Source organism: Elaeis guineensis, chromosome 4 (assembly GCF_000442705.2).
Source record: "Elaeis guineensis isolate ETL-2024a chromosome 4, EG11, whole genome shotgun sequence".
NCBI lineage: Eukaryota > Viridiplantae > Streptophyta > Magnoliopsida > Arecales > Arecaceae > Elaeis > Elaeis guineensis.
Window position 1 is genome coordinate 34661043 of NC_025996.2, and position 25641 is coordinate 34686683.

Below are 25641 nucleotides of genomic sequence, written 5' to 3' on the forward strand. Positions count from 1 at the left end.
ATGCACATTGTATTCATAAAATATAAAGAACCATAACAATTTCAACTAAAGCAACTACCTTCCCATGTAGTACTTGTACTGCACCAAAATACCAGGAGTCCTTCTGTTAGATAAATCTTTTAACTTTGAGAAGTTGTTTGCCATATGATATTGCTTTAGGGTTAGGGCAGCATTGGAATTTCCGCATACCTCATCAGCAACAGATTGCCCATCAGATCCATCCATAGAAGAGTTTATTCTGCCACCCCCACTTGATGTATCAACTCCACGAAGATTACCTTGCATATCTGGGGGTATTTCGTACTTATTATGCAACATCCATCTGAATGGCAGCTCTTTACTGGTAACAGCCATACTTGTGCCTGGGTTTGTTATGCCTTCTAAAATGTCAATGTAGTAGTCTGGAGGATTCACTCTCTCAGGGACACTGATCCCTAGGTTTGCAAAGTATTCTTCAACTTTCTCCACTGCTCCATGATATACAGTTAGACCTCCTTTTGCCAAAAGTATCAAATTGTCGAACATCTTGAACAAAGTATAGCTAAAGCAGAAAATTCATTAATATTAGCAAGAGAATGTTGACTTATTCCAGCCAAATAGATGAATGACATAAAAAGTTACACGAACAACAAAATTTATATCCGTTTCATGTTTCACATCAACTAGTTTTTTCCAGATTAAAACAGAGAAACATATGAACCAAAATCTCAAACAATTTGATTATAGTTACCCTGACATGAAAGTATCCTCCATTCCCTTGCTTCACAAGGTAAACCACCCATCCAGACTCTTGTGATCAACACTAAACAAGCCACATGTCATAGAATGAATCATAGATCTTTTATTTCATAGATCTCATATCACCTTCCAGTCCATTACTTGAGGTGCTGCCTTCCCTCAGTATTCATTATATGCTTTAAAATGACCAGAATACATGAATGGCATTTTTTGCCTTCAAACAAAGATGATGATAATTTTGTAATAGAAGGTCAATTGGGTTATGGCTTCAAATGTCCAGAAGGAAACAAAGGATAAACATTAAAACTCACTGTAAGCTAGTCTAGCAAATGGTATAGATCATTTCCATATCAATATTTTATTAGTGTATTGTACATTTTGGTGATAGATCTTCGCTATGTTATATGGAAACAAATAATTATACTCCATAGACACTGGATGGTTCTATGATACCAATATAGTGCAAACCTTATTCATGAGATATAAACTTTTGAAAGGAAAATAGAGAGATCTATTGGAGAACATAATTTAGAAATTCACATTCTCATGAATTTTGAAACAACCTGGGTTGGTGAACCACCATGCAGATGTTTACCCCTGCAAGTGCCTCACGACGAAGAGCTCTCAAAAGCAGCTGAGATGAGGAACTGTCCAAACCAGATGTAGGTTCATCTAGTATCAACAAAGATGGTTCGATAACCATTTCTAGCCCAACATTTACTCGTTTTCTCTGTCCACCAGAAATTCCACGCTTCTCTACTGTCCCAACCAAGGAATCCCGTACTGCTTGCAGTCCTAAGTACTCGATAACTCTTTCCACAGCCAGAACCTTATCTGCTTTTGGCATGTCAGCAGAAAGCCTACATCACAAGGGAAAAAAGGTTAGTAAGTAGTAACCTTTTCTAACTCTAGTAGATTAAAAACAATAGAATGCAATGAGGACAAGTGTGATATTCTAAATCAGCAGACATCAAATTGCAAAAAGATGGACATTTAAGCTATGAACAGAAAAATATATCACAGAAGGGTTGGCATTTAAGCTGCGGTTGTTTTATAAGGATACATGAAACAAATGAAAAATCTTGAATAGCATGAATGGCACTAAAAACACAAAAATGGATCTAAGAATTAAGTCCAGTGCAATATAACTAAGAAGCTCTAAATACAGCTTCCACACTGATGTTAGTTGAAGGAGTAGAAAGTTTAGGTCACAGATTTAAGTGCCCATGCCAATCAGTGTGCAGGCATATGTGCTACCATGATGAGTAGAGTAAAAAACTTAATACTCTTTTTATTTATGAATATCTTAAAAAATTTAATAGGCGTCATGCTATCTGGATGTCCATACTGGCCTAGCATTGTATATGTCAGCTGGCGCAGAGTGGATAGCCATTTGTATCAAACATCAATCCTGAGTTCTTTATGGCAAGGAAAGTAAACTACAAGTAATTGTTTTGGAAATAAAAATAATAATGGAAAGAATTCTCAATGTTATTAAATGTTTAATAATAAAAATATAGAGATGCATTCAACAAAAGCACCTAGATAAGACAAAGATAGTCTACAAGTACATCATTAACATCAAGATTTTAAGCGCCAGTGGTACAAGGCATCCTGATCATTCCGTCCTGCTCTTGTGAGAAAATGGGACTAGGAATGGTCGGGACTAGGATGGGTCAGGACTCCGAAACCCATCCAAGTGGGGAGAGAAGAAGAGAGGGGAAAAAAAGGAAAGGGAAGAAGGATGAAGAAAAGAAAAATGTGAAAGGAAAAAAGAAGAAAAAAGAAAATAAGGAAAGGAAGGGAGAAGAAAAGAAAGAAAGGAATGAAAGAAAGATGAAAGGATTGAGAAGAAGGAAGAAGAAAAAGGAAAAAAGAAATAAAGGAATGGATAAAAGAAAGAAAAAGAAAAGGACAGAAAGGAAGGTAGAAGAAAAAGAAGGAAAGAAAGAAAAAAAGTAAGGAAAGAATAGGGAGAAAGAAAAACAAAGGATATCTACTGGGATGCATAACCGAGACTACCACCAAGACAGGATGGGGCGACAAGGTGCCCCGTTCTATTGAGAAATTGGGACATCACCGTCCAATGGGAGTAAAACCTTGATTAACATATCTAAGTGAAAAATACCATGAACAGCGAGTCTCAGCACATGTTTTTAGACAAGCTGACAAGCCTTTTAATAGTTCAAAAACAATTGACAGATCATATAAGGTTTATAACTAAATTTGGAATATGGCCTAAAAGGGCCCTTTAGAAGATGATAATACTTGAAAGAAAGAAGATTTATAACCAAACTAATTATTGAAAGATATAAGATATACACTAAATTTCCTTTTTTTCTTTTTTAGGAAACATTATATAGAACATGACACAAGTCAAAGTAGTAAGAGTATCTGCAACTTACTAAACAGCAAGCAATAAGTATGGAACCTCCCGGAAAGTTTTTTTCAAATATGTATGGTTACAAGAAGAGCCCAATCAACTTCAATATTTAGAAAATTAGAATAGGTTTTTCTATAAGGCAACACCGTTTTGTTGTTCCTCAAACAAAACGTGACAACATTATTTAGCATTTGCCAAATTAAAACAAGAAGTTTTCTTATTATATTGTGTTTGTTCTTCCTTGTGGAATAACTGAAAGATTGGAACAACTACTGAATCATACTTTACGATAGAAATCTAGAAATACCAATCCCTAGCTGCTCACAAAGTGACTAAATATATCAAGTGAAAATGAGCCAATATCTGTCTACACTAGGACAAAAGGACAGCTAAGGTTGCTACCCTACCGAATGGAGTCCACAATCTAGGTGTGATAAAAACCGAGCAAAGGTTGAGACTCTAGAGAGGAGGTCCCCATTGGAAATGTCAATGATGAAGAGAGAAACTTGACTGCAATGCTGAACCACCAAAAAATTACTAAATACATTATATTTCAAGGAACTTTGGAACATCAAGGAATAGAAAGGAGCTCTGGTCAGACTACCACCTGCATAAGCTTGGCTGCACAAAAAGCATGAAAATGATATACAAGAACCAGTCTGAGCCCTGTCTAAGGCTGAAATAGGCCAGACAGATAGCAACTTAGTTTCAGATAACACATCAGAGTGTCCTTCTAGCAACTAAAATGAATGGAATGGAGATGGCAAGCGTAGGGTTTCCACTTAAACAGGCTAATAATGTGGGTGATGTTATTTGGGGTGATCAGCCGGATCTTTGTTGTTGAGAGGACCTGTACAATCCTCCAATATTCTCAGCTTTCGCGCAACATCAATTAGATTTGGCAACTTCCTAGTGGTTGAGAACACATAGGAAAGGCAGCTATTCACCAACAAGGGTTGAGTTTCATTGGGCAGATGGAATGATCTAATGCTCACAATCAGATCTCTAGAGGCTATTACCCACCAAAATTAAATGGTGGTCTAACATCTCCAAACCATTTTACCCACCAACATCATATAGTGGTTGGATCTAATAATGCTGAAGTGAAAAAAAAAGTGGAGGGGATAAAGGATTCAGACTTCAATAATGGGGTAGGAGGAAATGAAATGGGTTGTAGTTATAAATGTATATTTTGATATGATCTCAGCCAATGCCCACAATCTTGATAACGTGTACCATATTGGTAATATTACCAATTCAGTATGGTATGGTTGTTATGGTATGGTAAGCACCCCATACGGAGATAGCTTCTGACCCCTTTTCTCACTTTTTATCATGGCGGTGCAAGTTAATACTATACAGTACATGCCTCATTTTTTTGACAATATATGATGTTTCTGCATGTTTCCGAAATGTACAAACCAGTTCAACCAAGGTTCACTGATTTGGAATCGAACCCATGCCAGACAGCCAATAGTACGAGTCAGTACACCCCCATACCAAATCCAAACCGACATGCAAATAAGGAAGAACCATGAAGGAAGAGAGAAGGAGGGAAGAGAGGGAAAGGAAGGCCAGCAAAGATGTCAGTGGTGGCCATCAGAGGGCTGTAGAGGCCCTCGGACAACCATTGAGGCCTTCGAGGCTCCGCGGTCCTCTGCAAGAGAGGTTAGAGAGAGATAGAAGAGGGGGAGGGAGAGAAATGGACTGAGGGGAAGGTAGCAGGGAGGCCGTTGTGGCCGTTGAATAGCGGAAATCCACCCCGTGGATGCTGCCGGTTCGAAACAGGGACGACCAGCCCCTATTCATTACATTTTCTTAAAAATGCAATTCACGATGAAGTTGGTAAGGGGGTGGATGTCGTTGTGAATCGCATGTTTTAAAAAGCAGGATAAACCCAAGTGCGTCGTCCCTGTTTCGAACCCAACATCCGCAGGATGGATTTCCGCCATCTAACGACCACGACAGCCTCCCCGCCATCTTTCCCTCCCTCCATCTCTCCTTTCTCACTCTATCTCTCTCTCTCTAATGTCTCTCATAGAGGACCCTGGAGACCCAGAGACCTCAGCGGGTCACCATCGGCCTTTCCATCTCTTTCTCTCCCCTCCTCTCTCTCTATCTTCCTCTCTTTCCTTCTCCCTCGCTCTGCTTTTGCCAGTGGTCCAAATCGAATGTCTGAACCGTATCGATTAACCGCTGGTATGGTTTGGCATGCCCAAACTATCCGGTTCGTGGTGGTTCGCAAATTAAGTTCAACTCATATGCCAAACTAAATCATGATATGGTCAGCATGGTCAGTATCAAGATTCGTCATGCCAGAACCCGATCTCATATTGGTCAGCCAGTGGTATAGTTCGATACACCTCTGTACCATTCCGTACCAGGCCCAAATCAACATGGTAAAGAAAGCAGGGAAAAGGAAGAACCAAAGAGAGGAAAAGAAAGAGAGAAAGAGGGGCGAGGGAAAGGAGAGGGAGATGGCGAAGATGCTGATGGTAGCCGTTGGAGGATCGTGGAGGCCTTCGAATGACCAGATGAGCAGAAAAGTCCGAACCAAGAGAGCAAAGGGAGGATATAGATGGAGGGAGAGGGAGGGAAGAAGAGGGCGGGGAGACAGACAAAGGCCTGTGGTGGCCACTGGACGCCATAAAGGCCTGAATCCTCCTCCCCGCCTTTCGATGATTGAAATAGAGGTGACCGCTCATGTTTCGATCGCGATTTTAGATTTTTTATTGAGTCATAGTGAAGTCGGCAATAAATTTGCTATTTCACTATTTGTCAGCAAAATAAAAAAAGTTTAAAAATTTGCTGATTTCACTATTTGTCAGAAAAATAAAAAAAATTAAATAAAGTTCAAAACATCATTATTAACTTCACCCAATATCCCCCAAAGAAATATGAAACAGGAGCTTCTACGCTTATTTCGATCAGCCGACTCCGACCTCCAATACTCTCAGTGGGCCTCTAGAGGCTTTATCTCCCTCCCCTTTTCCTTCCCTCCTCATCTATCTCCCTCTCTATTCCTTCTCCCTTCCCCCTTTGCCAGCCGTCTAACGGGTGTAGCAGCCCTTTGGCAACCTTCGAAGCAGCATTTTCGAAACTGTCCTAAATTGGCTGGTTTGGGATGTGCCGAACCATACCGACGAAGAATCGAGACGATTCCGACATGGAAAAACGACACATGCCAGTGCTGGAGAAGAAAAGAGAGAAAAAGAAGAAAAGAGAGGAAGAGAAAGAGAGAGGAAGAAAAAGAGAGAGGGGGGGTTCACCGGAGGGCCTCCGGCAAGCCGCCATGGCCGTCGGCAGCGTAAGTGAAGCCGGCAAACCCAGTGCCGACTTCATTTAATTTTTTTTAAAAAAAAAAATACAAGAAACAAGGGCGGATCGCCCCTGTTTCACGCCGTGGAGCCGCGAGCGGCGTAAACGCCACCCGTGCGCCACGACGGCCTATCGGAGGCCCTCCGACGGACCTCCTTCTCTCTTTTTCTTTCTTCCTCTCTTCTTTCTCTCTTTTTTTTCTCCGATTCGGCTCCATTTTTTTCATCAGTTCCCTCGGTTCGGAACAGAATGGAGGCATGCCGAATCGTACCGCTAATCGACTGATACGGCCGTCGGTACCGGTTTCGCAAATCTTGCTTGGAGGGTCTCTCTCCCTCTCCTTCCCTCCCTCTTTCTCTTTTCCTCTCCTTCCTTCCTCCTGCCGGTGTTCTGAATTTCACACCAGAACCATACTGGTAGGCCGCCAGTATGGTTCTGCATGCCCTAAACTATCCGATTTAGGACGATTCAATGAATTATGGTCGGTATGGATCAAGACAGTAGACCTTGATCTCAATCGATCTCAATTGATGAGTGGCTATGATAAGACACATCACATAAAATTTATATTTTCTGTGTACTAAATAACTCAAGCTAGGGTTGGAAGTGGGTCGGGCCGGATCTGGCCAGACCCCAGTCTGAAATTTTTTTTATCGGGCTTCGAGCCGGACTTAGGCCAAAAATTTTTGAAAGACCCAGGCCGAGCCCGACCCGAATAGATTGGGCCAGCCCACTGCCAACATCACTCCCGATTCCCTCTTAAAAAAAATCTAAAGCCCTAACCCATTCCGCTGGCTAGCCACGACGATGACGATGCCTGCTAGGTCTCCGGCAACGACGACGACGACCTCCTGGCTCCTACAGCTCGAGCTTGGCCTGTCGGCACCATCGGTTTCGGTGAAGATGACGCCAGTCTCAAAGGCGTGGGCATGAGCGGTGAGGAGCCAGGCGGCGGTGGCTGTGGCTGCAGTTGAGACTGGCGTGGACGGCAAGACCGACCGCAAGCCTCGCCGACATCGTCGAAGAGCTTGTCGAACTCTCTGAGAGAGGTCGAGGCGGTCGAGGGAGACTAGGAGTGGGGCTTGGGAGCAACGGTCGAGAGGAGACGGGGGCTTGGGAGTGACGATCAAGGCTCTAGAGAGTGGCGATCAGAGGGAGACAGGGGCTTGGGAGTGGCGGTCGAAGGGAGATGGGGGCTTGGGAGTGACAATCGAGGCTCGAGGGAGTGGCGGTCCAGGGGAGAACGGGTGCGACGGAGGCGGACCTGTGGAAAGGAGAGCACCTGCGGGAGATTGGAGGGGGGAGCTTGACGCCGTTGACGATCGGAAGGAGAGCGACAGCGGAGACCGACGGGAGAGCAGGGAGGATCGGGAGTGAGGACGACCATGATCGACAGACAGGGCTACGGCTCTTCGAGACGAGACCTCGATGGAAAAAATCGAGACTCGGAAGGAAGACTGAGGGATGGAATGCCAGATGAAAGCCTTAAAATTTGGGCTCGGGCTCATGATCGGACTAAAATTCGGCTCGAGCTCGGGCTCGGACTGGGTCCAGACCGGGCCAAAGGTAGGCCCGAGCCCGGCTCGAAAGTAAAACGAGCCCTATTTTTTTGGCCGAGCCCAGCCTGAATGGTTTCGGGCTAAGCCCGAAATCCGGCCCGATGAGCCTCGAGCCGGCCCGAGCCCACTTCCAGCCCTAACTCAGGCTTTCTGCCAAGCTTAAGTTGAACCAAGGGCTGCATGAATTTGGCCTAAAATCTTTTTGGGCTTTCATTTTTTTCAGCATAGACTTGACACAACCTATCAATTTTCAACCCAAACCACATCATAAGGTCAACCTAGCCCATATTACTTAAAAAGACTCAAGCCCACTTCCTACCCTAACAATTATAAGGTGGAACTAAAAGCTAGTTACATTTCGAACCAATTTAAAAAATTTCATCTACAAGAGTAATTGATCATGTGCTAATCTCATCTAACATATGATCAAGAATCCTGCACCTATAATTCATGAAATTTGTTTATGCCCCCTCAACCCCACACTTGGAGGAAACTGGAACTTCTCTAGGGACCAATGGAAGTGGTCCCTTGAATAATCAAGGGGTCATCACAAACTTGAGGCCTCTAAAATCTTTGGCTCTTTACACTTGCTAACGAAAAAAAAACTCCCTATGATGTTGTCCTAATTTCTCCAATATAGAAACACTACATAAGCCTAACCTACATGTCCTTATAATCTTGACATTACACTCAAGCTACACCCCTAAAATCAATGCATTGCAGCTATTTATAGAAACAAAAAGAGTAAAAAAAGAAACCACAAATGATATAATGACATCTTACAACCTGCCTCAAAAAAAAAACAAAAAGACATCTTACAACCCACAGTTTGATCCTTATTCAGTTATTCCTACGGTCCTACCTTATAAAAAGGAAAATTTAAAGAAAAAATAAAACTAAACAAACCAAGATACTCCTCTCTCTATGATTCTGGCACCAATATCCCAATTTTCAAAGTCCTAAGATACCCTTCTTCCCTCATTCCTCCTTTTCACTATTCTCATCCATGCCCATTGCTTAATGTTAATTGTTGGGATGTTGGAAGCAACACAATTGGAGATCACCTTGCAAGGTTCAAAAGGTTAAAGATAAGCAACTTTTCCAGATCTCATCATTTAATCCTCTTTATTGTTGATCATCACAATGACATAAGGATATATAACAAATCTGAGCTATTGGAATTTGGCATGTTCATATAATATGCCTTTTTTAGTTTATTGACTCAAAATATTTGTTGTATGTAAATTATTAGTAAATACTTAAACATGACTTTCCCCCAAAACACATGGATATATGATATGGACTCGAATAGCTCACAAATTTTTTCAACATAATATAGTTATGTAATTCGTTTTATATTTTTTAATATGTAACATCGTTCTAGTTATGGTATCTTTACTTGGAAGTTAACTCCCCAAATTCAATAACAGCACTTCTTATTTCCCTTATACTAAAATTTACAATATGATCATGGTTACATAGTTTTTTCTGAATAAGCCCTCCAAAGGAAAAAAAAAATACCAGCTTTGCGCCAAAACATGATAATACTTGCATTACCTAATGTGGCAGCTCATTTAACAAAGAAGTATTCAATAAATAGTTCTAAAATTTTCCTGGTAAGTTAGTTCTACTCTTCCTGTTTAGGACAATTAAGTTTCTCAAGGAAGGCCTATTAAGAGTAGTAAGTGAAGCTTGATTTTCCTAGATTTTCCATGAAGGTCATAGCATATTGATGTTGTATGATTAGTTAACCCACATTGATTGCACAAATTTCATAGCTTCTATTATAGCATCCCCCTGATTCATGTCCTCCACTAAAGGGATCACTTCCTCCTTGTATAGCAAGACCATGACCTCCACTGTTCTTCAAAGTCAAGGTAGGAAAGGCAGATTTTCCTCCAATGTGTGCAGATGGGATGGGTTGAGATGAAGGAATTAATAGGTGGAATCCACTCCTCGATTAAAAATTCTCCATGCAAATGTTGATAATTTTAGTCTAACCCAGAAATAGTTTTACCACTTGAAACTCGACAAGGTCTTTATGAGAAGTTAACACACATTCAACTTCTTAAACATATCTCTTTTGGTAATATGACATTCTTTATGGTTTTGGGACCTTATCTAACCTTAGAATATTCATTTACTCATAAAACCTTCTGAGCAGAGTGCCTATCATATAAAGCCTCCCAAGTCACCTTAACAGGGTTAAAAAGACAAGTTAGCATTGCACACAATGAATCCATACTATTCTGAGCTAGTTCATCAATTCTTCCTAAGTGATACTGCGGTAGTACGCCACAACCAGAATTTGAAACCTAGAACTTCTCCAAAAGCAATCGCTAAGGATAGGCATTGGCAATTTACTCCGTCCATCGGGCATCCAACCCAATTCGACTCATATCCAGGACGGGTGCGGGTAATGGTAAAACCTGCCCCAGACTCGACCTAGATATATATATATATATCTTCACAAATCCCCTCCTCGAAGCAAACAAATGAATTTGTATTGAAAAAATTAATTATTATAGATTTACTTGACCCAATCTGCCCAACCTATCCTATCTCATTCTTCCTGCTCCGCCCTCTCCCAAGACTTTACCCACTTCGAGGCAAGAACGGGCTAGGCATGAGTAATGGCTTCCCTGACCCATTGCCATCCCTACCTAAGAACAGCGGTGCCAACCAACTAAACTAATAGTTGTTGGTTCAATTTCTAAAGCTAGTTCATCAATTTTCTTCCAATCCAATAATAACAAATTCTACTATTAGTGCAAACAAGGGCCCATTATCAAATAATGTAACTTCCTTTTAGCATATCTCCCACTAACAACAATTTTGCCTATTTGATTGGGCCAACGTCCCATAAGATAAAACAAATGATTGCCATCTCATCTCGAACTGCTTGGATCGGGCGTAGAGCATACTAACCGGCACCCAAACAGAATCGAGATGAGATAGAGTTTGGGCTTGGCACAAGCCCCAAATTGACCTGAACTGGCCGACAGTGATCCATACCAGTTTGAATCAAGCAGTACTATCCCATATCATGATGCATATTGAACTATATCGGCCCATACCATATGATTTTGAGCGATACCTTGATAAACAGTGCAAATAAGAGATTGAGATCTGTCTCATTGTGGGGAATTAACCATACCATACTGGTCATACCGTATCAAACCAGTAATGTGCTGATATAGTACCCAATACTGAGATTATGGACCTTAGCAATAGACTATCCACTAATAAGAAATCTCGTGCACTTATGTTAGGCACAAATATAGAAACTAAGAGATTTTATTTTATCCAAGAATTTAGAAACTTTTATTTTTATTGGGATTATAGAATTTTATTTGGACTAGAATTTATTTTTATGCGGACACTTATTAGGGTTTTGGGTTGTCCACATAAACCCATTGCTATATTAATGAGAACACAATTTACATTATTGAGATATCCTCCTTTCTCCCTCCCCTTGCCTTCCTCTCTCCTCTACTTCTTCTCCTCCTCTTCTCTCCCTTCTTCTTCTTCCTCTTCTCTCTCTCTCTCTCTCTCTCTTTCTTCTATCCTATCACATGGCTAAAACATGTTACTCGTCATTGAGATTATTCTGCTCCATGACTTCCATTTCTGAATTCTGGAAAGGATAGATTGCTATCCTCAAAATAGAGCAGCAGGAAATCCATGATTTCTAATCAAGAAAATAGTATAGATTTTTCTTTTTTGCTCTAAGTGGTAGAAAAAAAATCTGATAAATAGACACATCAAATCTGGTAGCAGATCTGTTGCTACGTGTTTCTATCCATGCACAATCAGCAATAAATGATGACCACAAGATTACATAAGGACAAGATGTCTTGATAAACTTCAGAACTCCTGAAATTAAATATGCATGTGTAGTCAAACAGATTCCAGGAAGACAAACACGAGTCCTGATGTTGAGGGCAAGCTGCCATAACAATTTCTAGATAACAGAAACTTGAACAGAAGTATATGAAACCAAGGCAGACCATGAAGGTTGCTGCCTTAAGTTCTTTTAATTTCTAGAGAAACAAAGTTTAGATCTGAAATTAAAAAAAAAAAGAGAAAACTAAAAGAGAATAGGAGCAAGATAACTATGCAAAATCCATCAGTTATGCAAATTTTAATGTCCAGGACGAAATCTGCCCACCAATCCTGATATGATAATGTTTAGAAAGTCTCAAAGGCCACATTATTAATCCAGATATAATCCTAAATATAACCTTCACAAAAAAAAAAAAAAAAAAAAAAGAAAGGTAAAGTAAATTTTGTAGAGCAAGCATGGAATGAATGAACAAGGAGACAAAATTTCTAAATATTTAAATATTGTCATAGATATTCAGTGATGAAGGTAATGCTTTGACATAAAACATTAATATATGCAGTGTATGAATTGAGACAATTCTTACCTGCACCTTGCACTGAACCAAAGGTTCTCCTCCACTGTCAAGTTTCCATGTACAACATCATCTTGTGGTACAAAACCAATGATTTTCTTATATGCACGAATAGGTTCAACCTTTCCATTTATAAGAACTAAACCACTCATCTCATATCCAGTTGTCCTTCCAGCCAGAGCATTAAGAAAGGTGGTTTTTCCTGCACCTGAAGGGCCCATGACCGCAGTTACATGGCCAGGCATAAGTTTTCCTGTCACACACCTTAGAAGTTGTTTTCCCTTTAAAGATAGAGTTAGGTCCTTGAAAACAACCTCTATCATAGGCCTGGTTCTGATTTCAGCTGCAGTAACCATAGAAACTAGTCCTGAAAAGGTCAAGTTCATGTTTTGCTGTTGCACAGCCTTTTCTTTTTCAATTTGACCATATGCATACTTAAATATCTGGCTACGAGTATGCATTTTTTCACCTCTAGGCATGCTTTTGTTAAAGTTTTTATCTTCGATTTCCAGACTGAATCCTCCGCTGTCAGAGTACTCTTCAAGTGAATGCATCACTTTAATAACATTTTCTGGTTCCCTGTTTTTTGATGTGGATGCTGGTGATGATTGCTGAGATTGACTGAGAAACTTCAGCTCCTCTTGCTGTTCAACAGAACTTTGGCACGAAAACGTAGAAGATAATTGATTCTGAAGCCCACCTGCATGTTTCTTTGCAATTCCTTTCAACTTTTTCCACCTTTCACGAGCCTGTACAGTTTTTCTAGCCATCCTTGCAGCAGCTTCCCTAGATTTGGCTTGTTTTCTTTTGTGGAAAGTGATAATTTGGCCAGAGAAATTGTATATTATCAACAATAACAAACTCAATGCAACCTACAGTAACAGAAACAAAAGGCAAGTATCTTATGCTCAAGATTAAGCTAGGATAGACAAAGTAACATATATATTTAGGACTATTGTGCCATCACCATGGCTTAGGAAGTTGCAGTAATATCAAAAAGTACATTGACAAGTGGTCTATGACAATGTTTTTATCTTTTAATTCCTGTTATGTATAGCATTGCTTTAGACGCTAGGAAATTGATAGTGACTATTATGCTTGTAGAAAAATCATAAATATTATATTAAAGGTGCCTCTTCTTCCATAGGTAACAACAGCACATTTTATAATTTTCAAATATGGGAGTTCTGTGTGCAACAACTGCTGATGATGGTTGAAACGAGGCTAAAGATGAAGGCAGGTTCTACAAAAGTTCGGCACAAATTTGGGCCTCAAAAAATATATTTTGTGACTGTCTGAGGCTTATAATTATTTCAGTGAGTATAGATGCCATTTTGTCTATCAAACTTAGCCTTGTGTCCTTGTTTAAAATGTTTCATACTGTAGAAACTTCAGAAAATTATTCTTCAGTGTTATGATCTAAAATGACATAACCAATGAGCTAGCCTGAGTTATAACCAATAAGCAAGCCTGAGTTATCCTTCCACATGATAAGCCCAGCCCCTCTCTGGGACAATATTTTTATGGGTCAGCATGAATTTGTGTAGAGTTAAGGTCGGGATTGTGTGTGAATACATCACATACACATGCTTTCATGCATGTATTTGTATATGTATTTCTGCATCTTGCATAATATTTGATCATAAACCGGCAGCACTATAATCACAAAAGTAAGATACCTAAGTTACATTAAAGAGTAGGTCTAATATTTGAAAAAAACTAGCATTTATCAACATTTTTCTGAAAAAGAAGCATTATCAACAAAAAACTGAATTTGTCTACATAGTTTTATTTCACAAATAAAATAATTCATGATTTGGAACGAAGAGCTATCTAACAATCCACAATTGGATTTATGATGCTACATTGGTACCAAGACCAATTTGGTACTGAGTTTATGGTACCCACGTTTTGCACTCCTGCCTTCTTGTTCTCTTTCCTCCTTGTTATGTTGTGTCTTGTACTTAGGTGGTATATTGGCACAGGACCTCTCCTTGGGCCTTGTGCTCAAGAATAAGCCCCAACCTCAAATTCAGAGTCCTCCAAAAACATCCCTAATCCTAAAGTATGCACCAAGGAATCTTATAATGCCTCTAAATAAACATAGGACACAACAATAAAGAGGAAAAAATGGCATGTGACTGAATTACCAAGATTCCAGGCCATACCAAGTGTCAGTACAGTGGACATCACCCATTCCAGTCAATGTCTTGGTTCATAATAGCCAATATGGGGTGGACCCCTTTTTACAGGTACTGAGGTCCCTGACAATTGGAACAGCTGGAAGGAACCAGGAATTGTACCAAAAATTTTACTTTTACTGTGTTCTCTCTCTCTATGTACATACATACACAATATATGCATGTATGTGTGCATGTAGCTGTGTACATATGTATATTTCAAGCTTTTCCACATATTTTCTCCAAGGTCCCCTGTATAATGCATGCACAAATATGGTAGGAGACGTGAGATGCCCCTTGTACCTAGTCATGCTCACTGAACCAGACAACAACCTCATATGGATATGGATCAATACAATGCTTGACAAGGGTTTGAGATGGAACAATGCGGTAAAGATTTCAAACCTTGCTTGTATCATAACTTTCATCCATGCACCTTAAATCTTCCCCTCCTTTTCCTGCATCCACAGAAGTTAAATTACCCCTCCTTGCTGAAGCCCCAGAAAATTTTCGTTCCATAAAGTGCCTCATGCAAATAGCTTCCCCCAGCAAACCAATATAAAGCATCAGATCTCGATAGAAAAGCAGTCTATTGTACTTTTATCTCCTTGCTGCATGAAACCTATGTGTAATCCTTTAATAGAGGCCTAGTTTAAGCCCAAACAAAACCTACACAGCTCTATGCAAGAGTCAACAATTCTAGGTAAATATCTTACACCCAAGGTTTGTCATACTGTACCGAATCAGATACAAGGCATACCATAAGTATCAGTTCGATATGGATATGTAGTACAGGGATGTATGGACACTCGGTACGTCAAACTGGCCCCTTACCAATATAGTAACAGGTTAGCACTGGTGCAGAGCCCAGTACCAAGATGGTGAACCTTGCTTACACCCCTAAAAACCACCATTGGCTGACCCCTAGAGCTCATGGCCCTAACTCCAAGTCAGGTCTAAGTGCATTCATTTTGAGCCACAACAACTTTGATGAATCAACCAAGTAATTCTAGACATCTAGGAAGAGAAAATGACAGTTTTGTGATGACTTACTTTAAATCACATTATTAATTATCCTTTGCAGGTACAAAGAGCTTTAAAAAATTCCATACAAGACTAATGTCTGTTTCTAATTCTAAAACAATTATTAGGAATGTAATGATATTTATATTTTTACCACTAAGAGAGATAATTTCAAGCAACTGCTCTGATTTTTAAAGAGACAAAAATGCCCAAGTAAAATAAAGCTAAAAACACTTACCACTAACAAAGCGCCAAATAAAGTGATATTTTGATTTGCAGAATTTGGCTTACATTGGCTCTTGATGTAGCATCCTGAAAGTTAATTATGAGTTTCAATCAAGAATGCCAGCTCAAGAAGCAATGGAAAAACCAAAAAAAGAATATAGGCTGGCAAAACTTGCTGTAACAAGCACTTGAATCATATCTATTGGAGATCAGAAATAAAAAAAGATGTTGAACCAGCTGCTAACAATGCATTACAGTATTTTGTTATTTGGTATAAATTTAGCACCTATCTCCAAGGCATTACACTCAAGGTATGCCATCTCGATACCGGGCCCTGTACCGGTGCCACCTGTCATGGTGTCAATATGCCCGATATGGAGGCTAATTCTGCATACCAAGTATCAGTATGCTCCACCTCCTCCCCCCACCCCCATGGCCCCCCACCAAAAAAAAAAGTACCAGTGCCAAACCAGTACAGTGTGTACACCCCACACCATTTGATTCGGTAGGGTATGGCGTACCTTGATTACATCCATAACTTATATATATATATATATATATATATATATATATATATAAAATGTATCAAAAGGTTCATGTATGAGTTAGATTGCTTTCTTGATTAGCATTCATGGAAAATTGAAGGCTTTGGCATCCAGCTCCATAGCATTGTCTGTTGCTAGCTTCAAGATAAAGCCTTAACAGATTATCCACAAAAGATAGAATCAGCATGAGTTATTTTTTGAGGATGCTTCAATTAGTGCAGTTTATAGTCATGACTGGTAGTTATAACTGGGTTCAAATTCTTCCGTCACCAAATTTCTGGCTGGTTTCCACTCGCCCCTTTTTTTTTCAAAAAAAAGAACAATGTATCATTCAGGATGACTCAAATTTCTTTTAATTTATCAATCATAGAAGATATTAAATGAATTATATGCTAATTATTATTAATTGTTAAAATGAGAAATCATATAAGTAAAATTAATTAAAATTTCTTAAGTGCTGTTGGTGCAAAAATCCATCTGCGTCGGAGAAGCTGGAGTCGAGGGAGTCACGGTCGCCGCCGGGACCTGCAAAGGAAGTCTAAACCGGAGTTGGGGGTGCTCCGGCAAGACTCTCCGACGCTTAAGTCAGTTCTCTGCCTCAACAAGAATGGAGTACTCGAACGAAAATTTTAGCAAAGTTTTGAGATACAAATTAGAGCTTAGAGAATAACGTATCTGGGACCCTCCTTTTCATAGGCGGAGGGGGCAACGGATTGATAGCGACGTTTGTAACTGCCTAGTAGTGGGCCGCTCGGGGCCAAGAGGAGTTTGTTATAGAGAGTAAATGGGTGGGGTCGTGGCTATCACCGCGACCCGCCACGTGGAGCCTGTTGCGGATAGTGGAGCGGCGTCCGTTGTCGCGACTTGCCAGAGAGTGGTGGAGCCGCGCAAAATCCGTCGCAGGAAGTGGAGCAGAGTCGTGGCCATTACTGCGGCCTGCCGCGTGGAGCCGGTTGCGGAGAGTGGTGGAGCTGCGCAGAATCCGTCGCAGGAGGTGGAGCAGAGTCGTGGCCATTACTGTGACCCATCAGGGAGTCCAGGCCTGTCGGCCGAAGCTCGATCGAAGCGCCTGACGGAGAGAGGTAGCTGTCCATCTGAGAGGAGCTCCGATGTTGCTGGCGAGCCTTCTACCGTTGGGTGCCTTGAGCGTTAACATTACAGGCGAGGGTCATTTGCTGTAGGAGCTCGGTCGGGGGGCTTTCCGCAGACGAAGGTCGGTCTTACGCAGGATTCAGCGGAGGGTCGACCGGTCAGTGAGTGTCGGATGGCGCTGAAGAGGTTTATCCGCTGGAGGGGTCCGGCTGCTGGAGCCCGTGCATCGTAGGAGTTCGTCCGGAGTCTACCCACTACAGGAGTTCGGTCGGAGTCCTATCTCCGTAGAAGTCCGGATGGGGATCATTTGTCGAGGGAACTAGGCCGAGGCCTGCCTGCAATGGAGATCCGGAAGGAATGCATCCACAATGAGAGCTCGGGTGAAGGCTTACAGTGAAAATCCGGTGCGGGCCACTTGTACTAGAAATTTGAAGTAGACCACTTGTAGCAGAAGCTCGGGGTAGATCGCTTGCGGTAGAAGTTCAGAGTCCGGCTTTTGGAGTTCGAATGAGATCTACCTGCAATAGGAGTTCCGGGCGGAAGTCCGGCTCCCGTAGGAGTCCGGATGAAGACTACCTGCAGCCGGAGTTCGGGGAAGGAGTCCGGCTCATGTAGGAGTCCGGATAAAGTCTTCCTGCCGCCGGAGTCGGGGACGAAGTCCGGCTCCCGTAGGAGTCCGGATGAAGTCTTCCTGCAGTTGGAGTCGGGGACGAAGTCCGGCTCCTGCAGTCAAAGTCGGGTACGAAGTTCGGCTCCCGTAGGAGTCCGGATGAAGTCTTCCTGCAGTTGGAGTCGGGGACGAAGTCCGGCTCCCGTAGGAGTCCGGATGAAGTCTTCCTGCAGTTGGAGTCGGGGATGAAGTCCGGCTCCCGTAGGAGTCCAGATGAAGTCTTCCTGCAGTTGGAGTCGGGGACGAAGTCCGGCTCCCGTAGGAGTCCGATGAAGTCTTCCTGCGGTCGAGTCAGGGACGAAGTCGGCTCCCGTAGGAGTCCGATGAAGTCTTCCTGCGTGGAGTCGGGACGAAGTCTTCCGGTGGAGTCGGGACGAAGTCCGGCTCCCGTAGGAGTCCGGATGAGGTCTAGAAGGTGGTCGATCATCGTGGAAACTTGGGTGGGGTCCGTCCGTCGTGAAGAATCCGATCGACGCTGGTGGGGGTTTATTCGTCGGCAGAACTTGGGAATGTCGAGGGGGCTCGGCCACCGGAGAGATGTCGCCGAAGGTCGGACGTCGATAGAATCCCTGAAGGGTCACTCCTGACACGAACTTCGGCTGGAGGGAGATTCTATACCCAACACCAGTCCCCCTACTTCCGAGTTCGAGTTTTGAATGAAGGAAGTACAGAGAAATTTTCACAGCCGAAGTTGCCCCCTCGAATCCTGCGCACGTCCGTCCTCAAAAATCCTGGCATTCAATGCGCGCGTGCTGGAGTCTTTTTCCAATTAGGGCGATCCGAAGAGTCCTTTCGAAATTCTCACCAGAACGTAGTCCTAAGCGCCGCACCATAATGATCCCGCCAGCAGTCAGCTCTACGCCATGGTGAGTGGGACACGTGCGGGCACAGGTTGACCTGGGGATATCCGCCACCATAACTGTGCCAGGCCCCGTTGCTTATTTAAGCCCCCTCGTTCCCTCCAGGGACTTCATTTCGCCCGAGAGTCGACGCCTTTCTTCTGCCCGAGTGTTTAGTCACCCCATCGATCCCCTTTTCGACTCTGAGCATTCTTCGCACCAATCTTCGCCATCTCCGCCGGCTCCCGCCGCCTTCAGTCTTTCGAGCCCTTTCGAGTTCTCCCACCGGGGCTTCTGCCCCGAAGGCCAATCTCGAGAGGATGTTATGGATCGAGAGGAGTAGGAGGGGGAAGACAGTGGCCTGCAAGTTCTGCGGCTGCCGAACCGTCACTAAGGGTTCCCACCGCCTCGAAGGGGGCTCGAGGGAGAATTCCTTCAACAACAGGGATTTAATAACGGAACCAATCGATGAGCGCGTTCCGCCCGAGAATTTCGGAGTAGTTGAACGAGACGACACCGGTCAAGGGGGTAGAGTTGTCGTCATAAGCTGTGCAGGTTTCTTGACGTCGTCGGGGTCGAGGGACCAGAGGTGGTCGGCACTGACGGCGGGCAGTAGAACTTGTTGCGGGGATGGTGGAAGTAGCGCATGCCGACCTTGCCGAAGTACCTAGGATGGTGGTCGTCGTGGAGCACACAGTGGTGGTGCATGCCTCCGACGTCATTGCGGTCTCCGGGGTACTTCCGGTTCTTCCCGATGCAGGTCGTCGTCGCCGCTGCCGTCGCCATCGCTGCCCCTTGAATTCTATCCCCCCTTTTCCCCCTAGGGTTGGGGTTTCGGCAATGGAGCGGAACGAGGCGGGGGGCGAGAGCCGAGGGGTTTATCACACGCACTGGAAAATACTGCTGAGAAGGACGGAACCGGAAGGAGAAGTCGAGAGCTTGAAGTGGTCCCTAACGTGTTCCTTTCGAGTCTTGTAGTAATGTTCTTTTTTCCTCGGCCCTCAGGGTCTTGTAACGTACATCTTGTTAATCGAGAACGAGAAGGAGATTTTGTTACTTGTCCACACTTTGCGTCAAATTGTCGCCTGCGAACTTCTTTCATTCACTATTGTTATTGTTGTATTCCCCTCCTCTTTTCTTTTCGTCTTCTTTCTCTCTTCTTCCCCCTCTTTCTCTCTTTTTTTTTTTTTTTTTGTCGATGTCATTTGGAGTTACTGGTCATTGCCGCGTCGGCTCGCTTCTCCGGTCATCTTTTTTCTTCAGCCTTAAGGGCTCTGTAATGCATATTTAGTAAATAACATGAGAAGGGAATTTTTCGCTACCTCTTTTACTCACATATTGAATTGTCGTTTGCCGAGCTTCCTTCGGCTTTTGCCTTGTTCGATATCGATGCCATTCGGAGGTACCCGATCGCCGTCGCATTGACCGTCCTTCTGTTTATGGCCGCTGATTTGTCTGGGACCACTCGAGTTTGACGCCTCCTTTCAGAGTTCGAGCTCGGAGATCTAAGCTTCTCGTCATCCTGAGGAAGCCGTCTTATCCTTGGCCTGCGTGAGAGCTCTTTTGGAGACGAGATTTTGATGAGAACCCCCATCCTCGCAGATACGAGGTCCCTTGTATTTTTAATGTAATTTATTTTTCATTTATCGCTGATGTAGTTCGTCGCTTTCCTTTTTAACTCTTCCCTTTTTTTCTTTTCTCGAGTGAGGGTTTTCCCCTGCTCTTAGTGGGGTCGTGGGAGCGTGGAGGGGTCGCTGGGAAGGTTTCCTTTTCCTTATCCGGTCTTAAATGACCAGACCTTAATTGGTGTCAGGACGAGGTTCTTCCCCTATTTCTGACGTAATCGGTTTCAGCTCAGGTTAGGACGAGGTCCTTCTCTTGTCTCTAACAGGGCTATGGGGGCACATATGGGGTTGCAGGATCTCTCCCCCCATCGGTCTAAGTGTAACCGGGCCTTTGACCTTGCTCATGTTAGGGCGAGGTTCTCCTCTGTTCCTAACAGGGCCGTGGGGGCACATATGGGTGTTGCAGGGCCTCTCCCCCCATCCGGTCTAAGGTAACCGGGCCTTCGACTTTGCTCAAGTTAGGCGAGGTTCTCCTCTGTCCCTAACAGGCCGTGGGGGCACATATGGGCGTTGCAGGGCCTCTCCCCCCATCCGGTCTAAGGATAACGGGCCTTCGACTTTGCTCAAGTTAGGGCGAGGTTCTCCTCCTGTCCCTAACAGGGCCGTGGGGGCACATATGGGCGTTGCAGGGCCTCTCCCCCATCCGGTCTAAGGGTAACCGGCCTTCGACTTTGCTCAAGTTAGGCGAGGTTCTCCTCCTGTCCCTAACAGGGCCGTGGGGATACATATGGGCGTTGCAGGCCTCTCCCCCCATTCGGTCTAAGGGTAACCGGGCCTTCGACTTTGCTCAAGTTAGAACGAGGTTCTCCTCCTGTCCCTAACAGGGCTATGGGGGCACATATGGCGTTGCAGGCCTCTCCACCCATCCGGTCTAAGGGTAACCGGGCCTTCGACTTTGCTCAAGTTAGGGCGAGGTTCTCCTCCTGTCCCTAACAGGGCTATGGGGGCACATATGGGCGTTGCAGGGCCTCTCCCCCCATCCGGTCTAAGGAGAACCGGACCTTCGATTGTGTCGAGATGAAGTTCTCCTCCTGCTCCCGACACGGTTTGTTTTGACTGTCCTGTCGATATAGGCTCGTGCCAAGAGAGAAGACATGTGGATATAAAACTTTTATTTAAAATAAAGTTATCGGTAATACATTCGTAAGTTTTTCGAGCTCCATGGTCGCGGGAGGTCTGCTTCTCCGAGCTCCTTGAGGTAATAAGTTCCGGGCCGGACTACCTCTTGACTTCATATGGGCCTTCCCAATTTGGGGCAAGCTTTCCTCTATCCTAAGGTTGCGAGACAGCGGCTCGTCGGAGCACTAGGTCTCCCGCTCTAAAGACTTTGTTTTTGACCCGGGAGTTGTAATAGCGGGCGACTTTCTGTCTGTAGGCTGCCATCCGAACTTGAGCTACCTCCCGCCTTTCTTCTAACAAGTCGAGGTTGGCTTTAAGACCTTGCGAATTATGATGTTCGTCGAACGCCACGATTCGTGCCGATGAAAGTTTGAGCTCAATTGGGATAACAGCCTCCGTTCCGAAGGCTAGGGCGAAGGGGGTCTCCCCCGTGGGCAACCTTTGGGTAGTTCGGTATGCCCACAACAATGATAAAGTTCGTCAGCCCAAGTTCCTTCGCTTTTTCGAGCCTTGTTTTGATTCATTGCAGCAAAGTTCTGTTGGTCACTTCAGCTTCGCCGTTCGCCTGAGGATGGGCTACCGATGTGAAGTTGTGGGAGATGTTTAGGTCTTCACAAAATCCGGCGAATCTCGCTCCCGCAAATTGCCGCCCATTATCAGTAATTAAGGTTCTCGGCAGGCCGAACTGCAAACGATTGACTTCCAGACGAAGTCTTGCACTTTAGCTTCTGTGATTTTCGCCAGCGGTTCGGCTTCGACCCACTTGGTGAAATAGTCAATTGCTACCAGAAGGAACTTTCTCTGCCCCGACGCCACGGAAAAGGGTCCAAGGATATCCATCCCCCATTGCGCAAACGGCCATGGGGCATCAAGGGTGTAAGCTCGGCGGCGGGCTGTCTCTGGATGTTGGCATATCTCTGACATCGGTCACACTTCTGACGTATTCAATTGAGTCACGATACATTGTCGGCCAGTAATACCCTTGGCGGAGCAACTTGTGGGATAAGGATCTAGTCCCCAGATGGCTTCCGCAGATTCCTTCATGCACCTCCCACAAGGCGTAGTCAGCTTCCGAAGGCCGGAGACATTTTAAGAGGGGCAAAGAGTATGATCTCTTGTACAACTTGTCCTCATAAAGGATGTACCGGGAGGCTTGATTTCTGAGCTTTCGAGCTTCTTTTGCATCATGAGGGAGAACCCCGTCTCTGAGATATGCCACCAGTGGGTCGATCCAACTAGCTCATGGTCAATTTCCATCACGGCCGCGATTCTTCCGTACTTGGGCACTTCAGAACTTCAAAGAGAACACCCTTGGGCAATTCAGCCAGAGCCAGTGTAGCCAGCTTGGAGAGAAGATCGGCCCTGGTATTTTCCATCTTGGAATCTGCCTGATGTTGAAGCTACTAAAGGCGGGGACGAGCTCCTTTACCTTTTCAAGATACTTAACCATGCTGTCCTCCCGCATTTCGTAGTTTCCGCTGATTGTCCCACTACCAATTGGGAGTCGCTGTGAACTTGGAGCCGATCTACTCCCAATTCTTTGGCGATCCTCAATCCTGCGATCAGAGCTTCGTATTCCGCTCCATTATTTGTTGCGGAGAATTCGAAGCGAGAGCGTACTCCCGACGATTCCCTCCGGACTGATCAAGATCAGGCCCGCGCCTGCGCCCGACATGTTGGAAGATCCGTCCACGTAGAGGGCCCAAAAGCAACCAGGGGGGTCTGCTTCTTCCTCGAGGGAGTTCGGTCGGGGCTCCGGGTCGTCAATTTCGCCCTGTTCAGGTTCGGCCTCCTCCGAGATAGTGCACTCTACCATAAAATCTGCCAATATCTGGGCTTTCACTGCCGGTCTAGGTCGATAATTGATGTCGAATTCTGTGAGCTCGATCGCCCATTTCGTTATCCTCCCGGAGGCATCTGCCGGTGCAGGATCGCCTTGATCGGCTGGTCGGTGAGCAACTTACGGTGTGCCCTTGAAAGTAGGGTCGGAGCCTCCGGGCTGCAATCAACAGGGCGTAAGTTAGTTTCTCTAATTTAGTATACCTAGTTTCGGCGTCTCTCAACGCGCGACTGATGTAGTAGATCGGCCATTGAATCTTTGCTTTTTCCTTGACAAGAACTGCTGCGAGAGCCATAGGGGAGATCGCCAGGTACAAAAATAGCTCCTCTCCAGGCTCAGGCTTCGCCAACAATGGAGGCGAGCCGAGGTAGCTCCTTAGCTCTTCGAACGCCTGTTGGCACTCAGTGGTCCAACAGAAGTTCTTCGGCCGCTTGAGGGTTTGGAAGAAGGGTAAGCACCGTTCGGCCGACCTTGCAACAAAGCGATTCAGGGCTGCCACCCTCCCTGTAAGGCGCTGAACCTCTTTTATCGACTTCAGGGCGGTCATCTCCTGGATGGCGCGAATTTTCTCTGGATTGGCTTCAATCCCGCGCCCCGATACCATGAAGCCCAGGAACTTCTCCGAGGTCACTCCGAAAGCACATTTAGTCGGGTTCAGCTTCATCTTATATTTTCGAAGGGCGCCGAAGGTCTCCTCGAGGTCGGCGACATGGTTCATGGAAGATTTGCTTTTCACGAGCATGTCGTCCACGTAGACCTCCATGTTGCGGCCGATCTGCTCCTTGAAGATTTTGTTCACCAGCCGCTGATAGGTCGCACCTGCATTTTTGAGGCCGAAAGGCATGACCCTGTAACAGTAAAGGCCACGGTTAGTAATGAAAGCAGTCTTTTCTTCGTCTTCTGGCGCCATCCTGATTTGATTATAGCCGGAGAATGCGTCCATAAAGGTGAAAAGCTCATGGCCCGAGGTTGCATCCACCAGTTGATCAATTCTAGGCAGAGGGTAGCTGTCCTTTGGATAGGCTTTATTCAGCTTTTTGAAGTCTATACACATCCTCCACTTGCCGTTTGCCTTTTTGACTAGGACAACGTTGGAAATCCAATCAGGATAATTGACTTCTCTAATGAATCCGGCTTTCAGGAGTTTGTCCACTTCCTCGGCTATCGCTTTCTGCCTCTCCGGTGCATGACCTCGGATTTTTTCTTTCGTCGGTCGATGCTTTGGATCGACGGCCAGACGGTGTTCCATGACTTCTGCGTCAATCCCCGCATGTCTGCTGGGACCCAAGCGAAAACATCCGCATTCTTTCGTAGGAAATCAATGAGCTGCGTCCGCACCTCTTCCACCAGGTTGGAGCCGATCTTCACCACATGCTCCGTATTCCCATCATTCAAAGGGATCGAAACCAGATCTTCGATTGGGCCGCCCCTTTCCTCAGCGAGATCGTCGCGGGCTTCCAATCCATCAACCGGACAGAGGTCAGATTGGTCACTTCTTTGCAAAGCTATGCTGTAGCAGTGTCTGGCTAGGGCCTGGTCTCCCTTGACTTCTCCGACCCCCTGGTTAGTAGGGAATTTCAATTTCAAATGATAGGTTGACACCACAGCCCGGAGAGTGTTGAGGCCAGGTCGGCCGAGGATTGCGTTGTAGGCCGACGGCGCCTTCACCACCAGAAATTCACCAAAGCCCTGGATTGTCTTGGATATCGACCCGTAGCTACAGTCAAAGTTATTACCCCCTCCACGGGACAGCATCGCCGGTAAACCCTACCAGAGGGGAGCTAATCGGCCCCAAATGGCCGTCAAGGATGGACATTTTTGAGAAGGCGTCGTAGAACAAAATGTCGGCCGAACTTTCATTGTCGACAAGAATGCGGCGGACATCGTAATTAGCTATATTTAAAGAAACTACAACTGTGTCGTTATGAGGAAATTGAACTCCCCGAGCATCTTCTTCAGTAAAGGTTATGGATTCCTCAATCCTTTGCCGCTTGGGAGGTCGGCCAATACATCGGTTGCTCCCTGTCGGAATTCTCCCGAGATGGTGTTGACGAAATCCGTCGGAGG

At 44.5% G+C, this 25641-nt stretch overlaps 1 protein-coding gene across 1 annotated transcript in view; it reads right to left on the reverse strand.

The window, feature by feature from the left end:
• Nucleotides 1–25641, reverse strand: part of LOC105043011 (ABC transporter G family member 28-like) — a 49233-nt gene that overhangs the window by 9866 nt on the left and 13726 nt on the right. The window contains exons 7-10 of the mRNA XM_073256285.1: nucleotides 15858–15931; nucleotides 12429–13288; nucleotides 1302–1598; nucleotides 59–541 (exon numbers count right to left, since the gene is read on the reverse strand). Coding sequence (XP_073112386.1) covers nucleotides 59–541; nucleotides 1302–1598; nucleotides 12429–13288; nucleotides 15858–15931 — 1714 coding nt within the window. The remainder of the gene's footprint in view (nucleotides 1–58; nucleotides 542–1301; nucleotides 1599–12428; nucleotides 13289–15857; nucleotides 15932–25641) is intronic.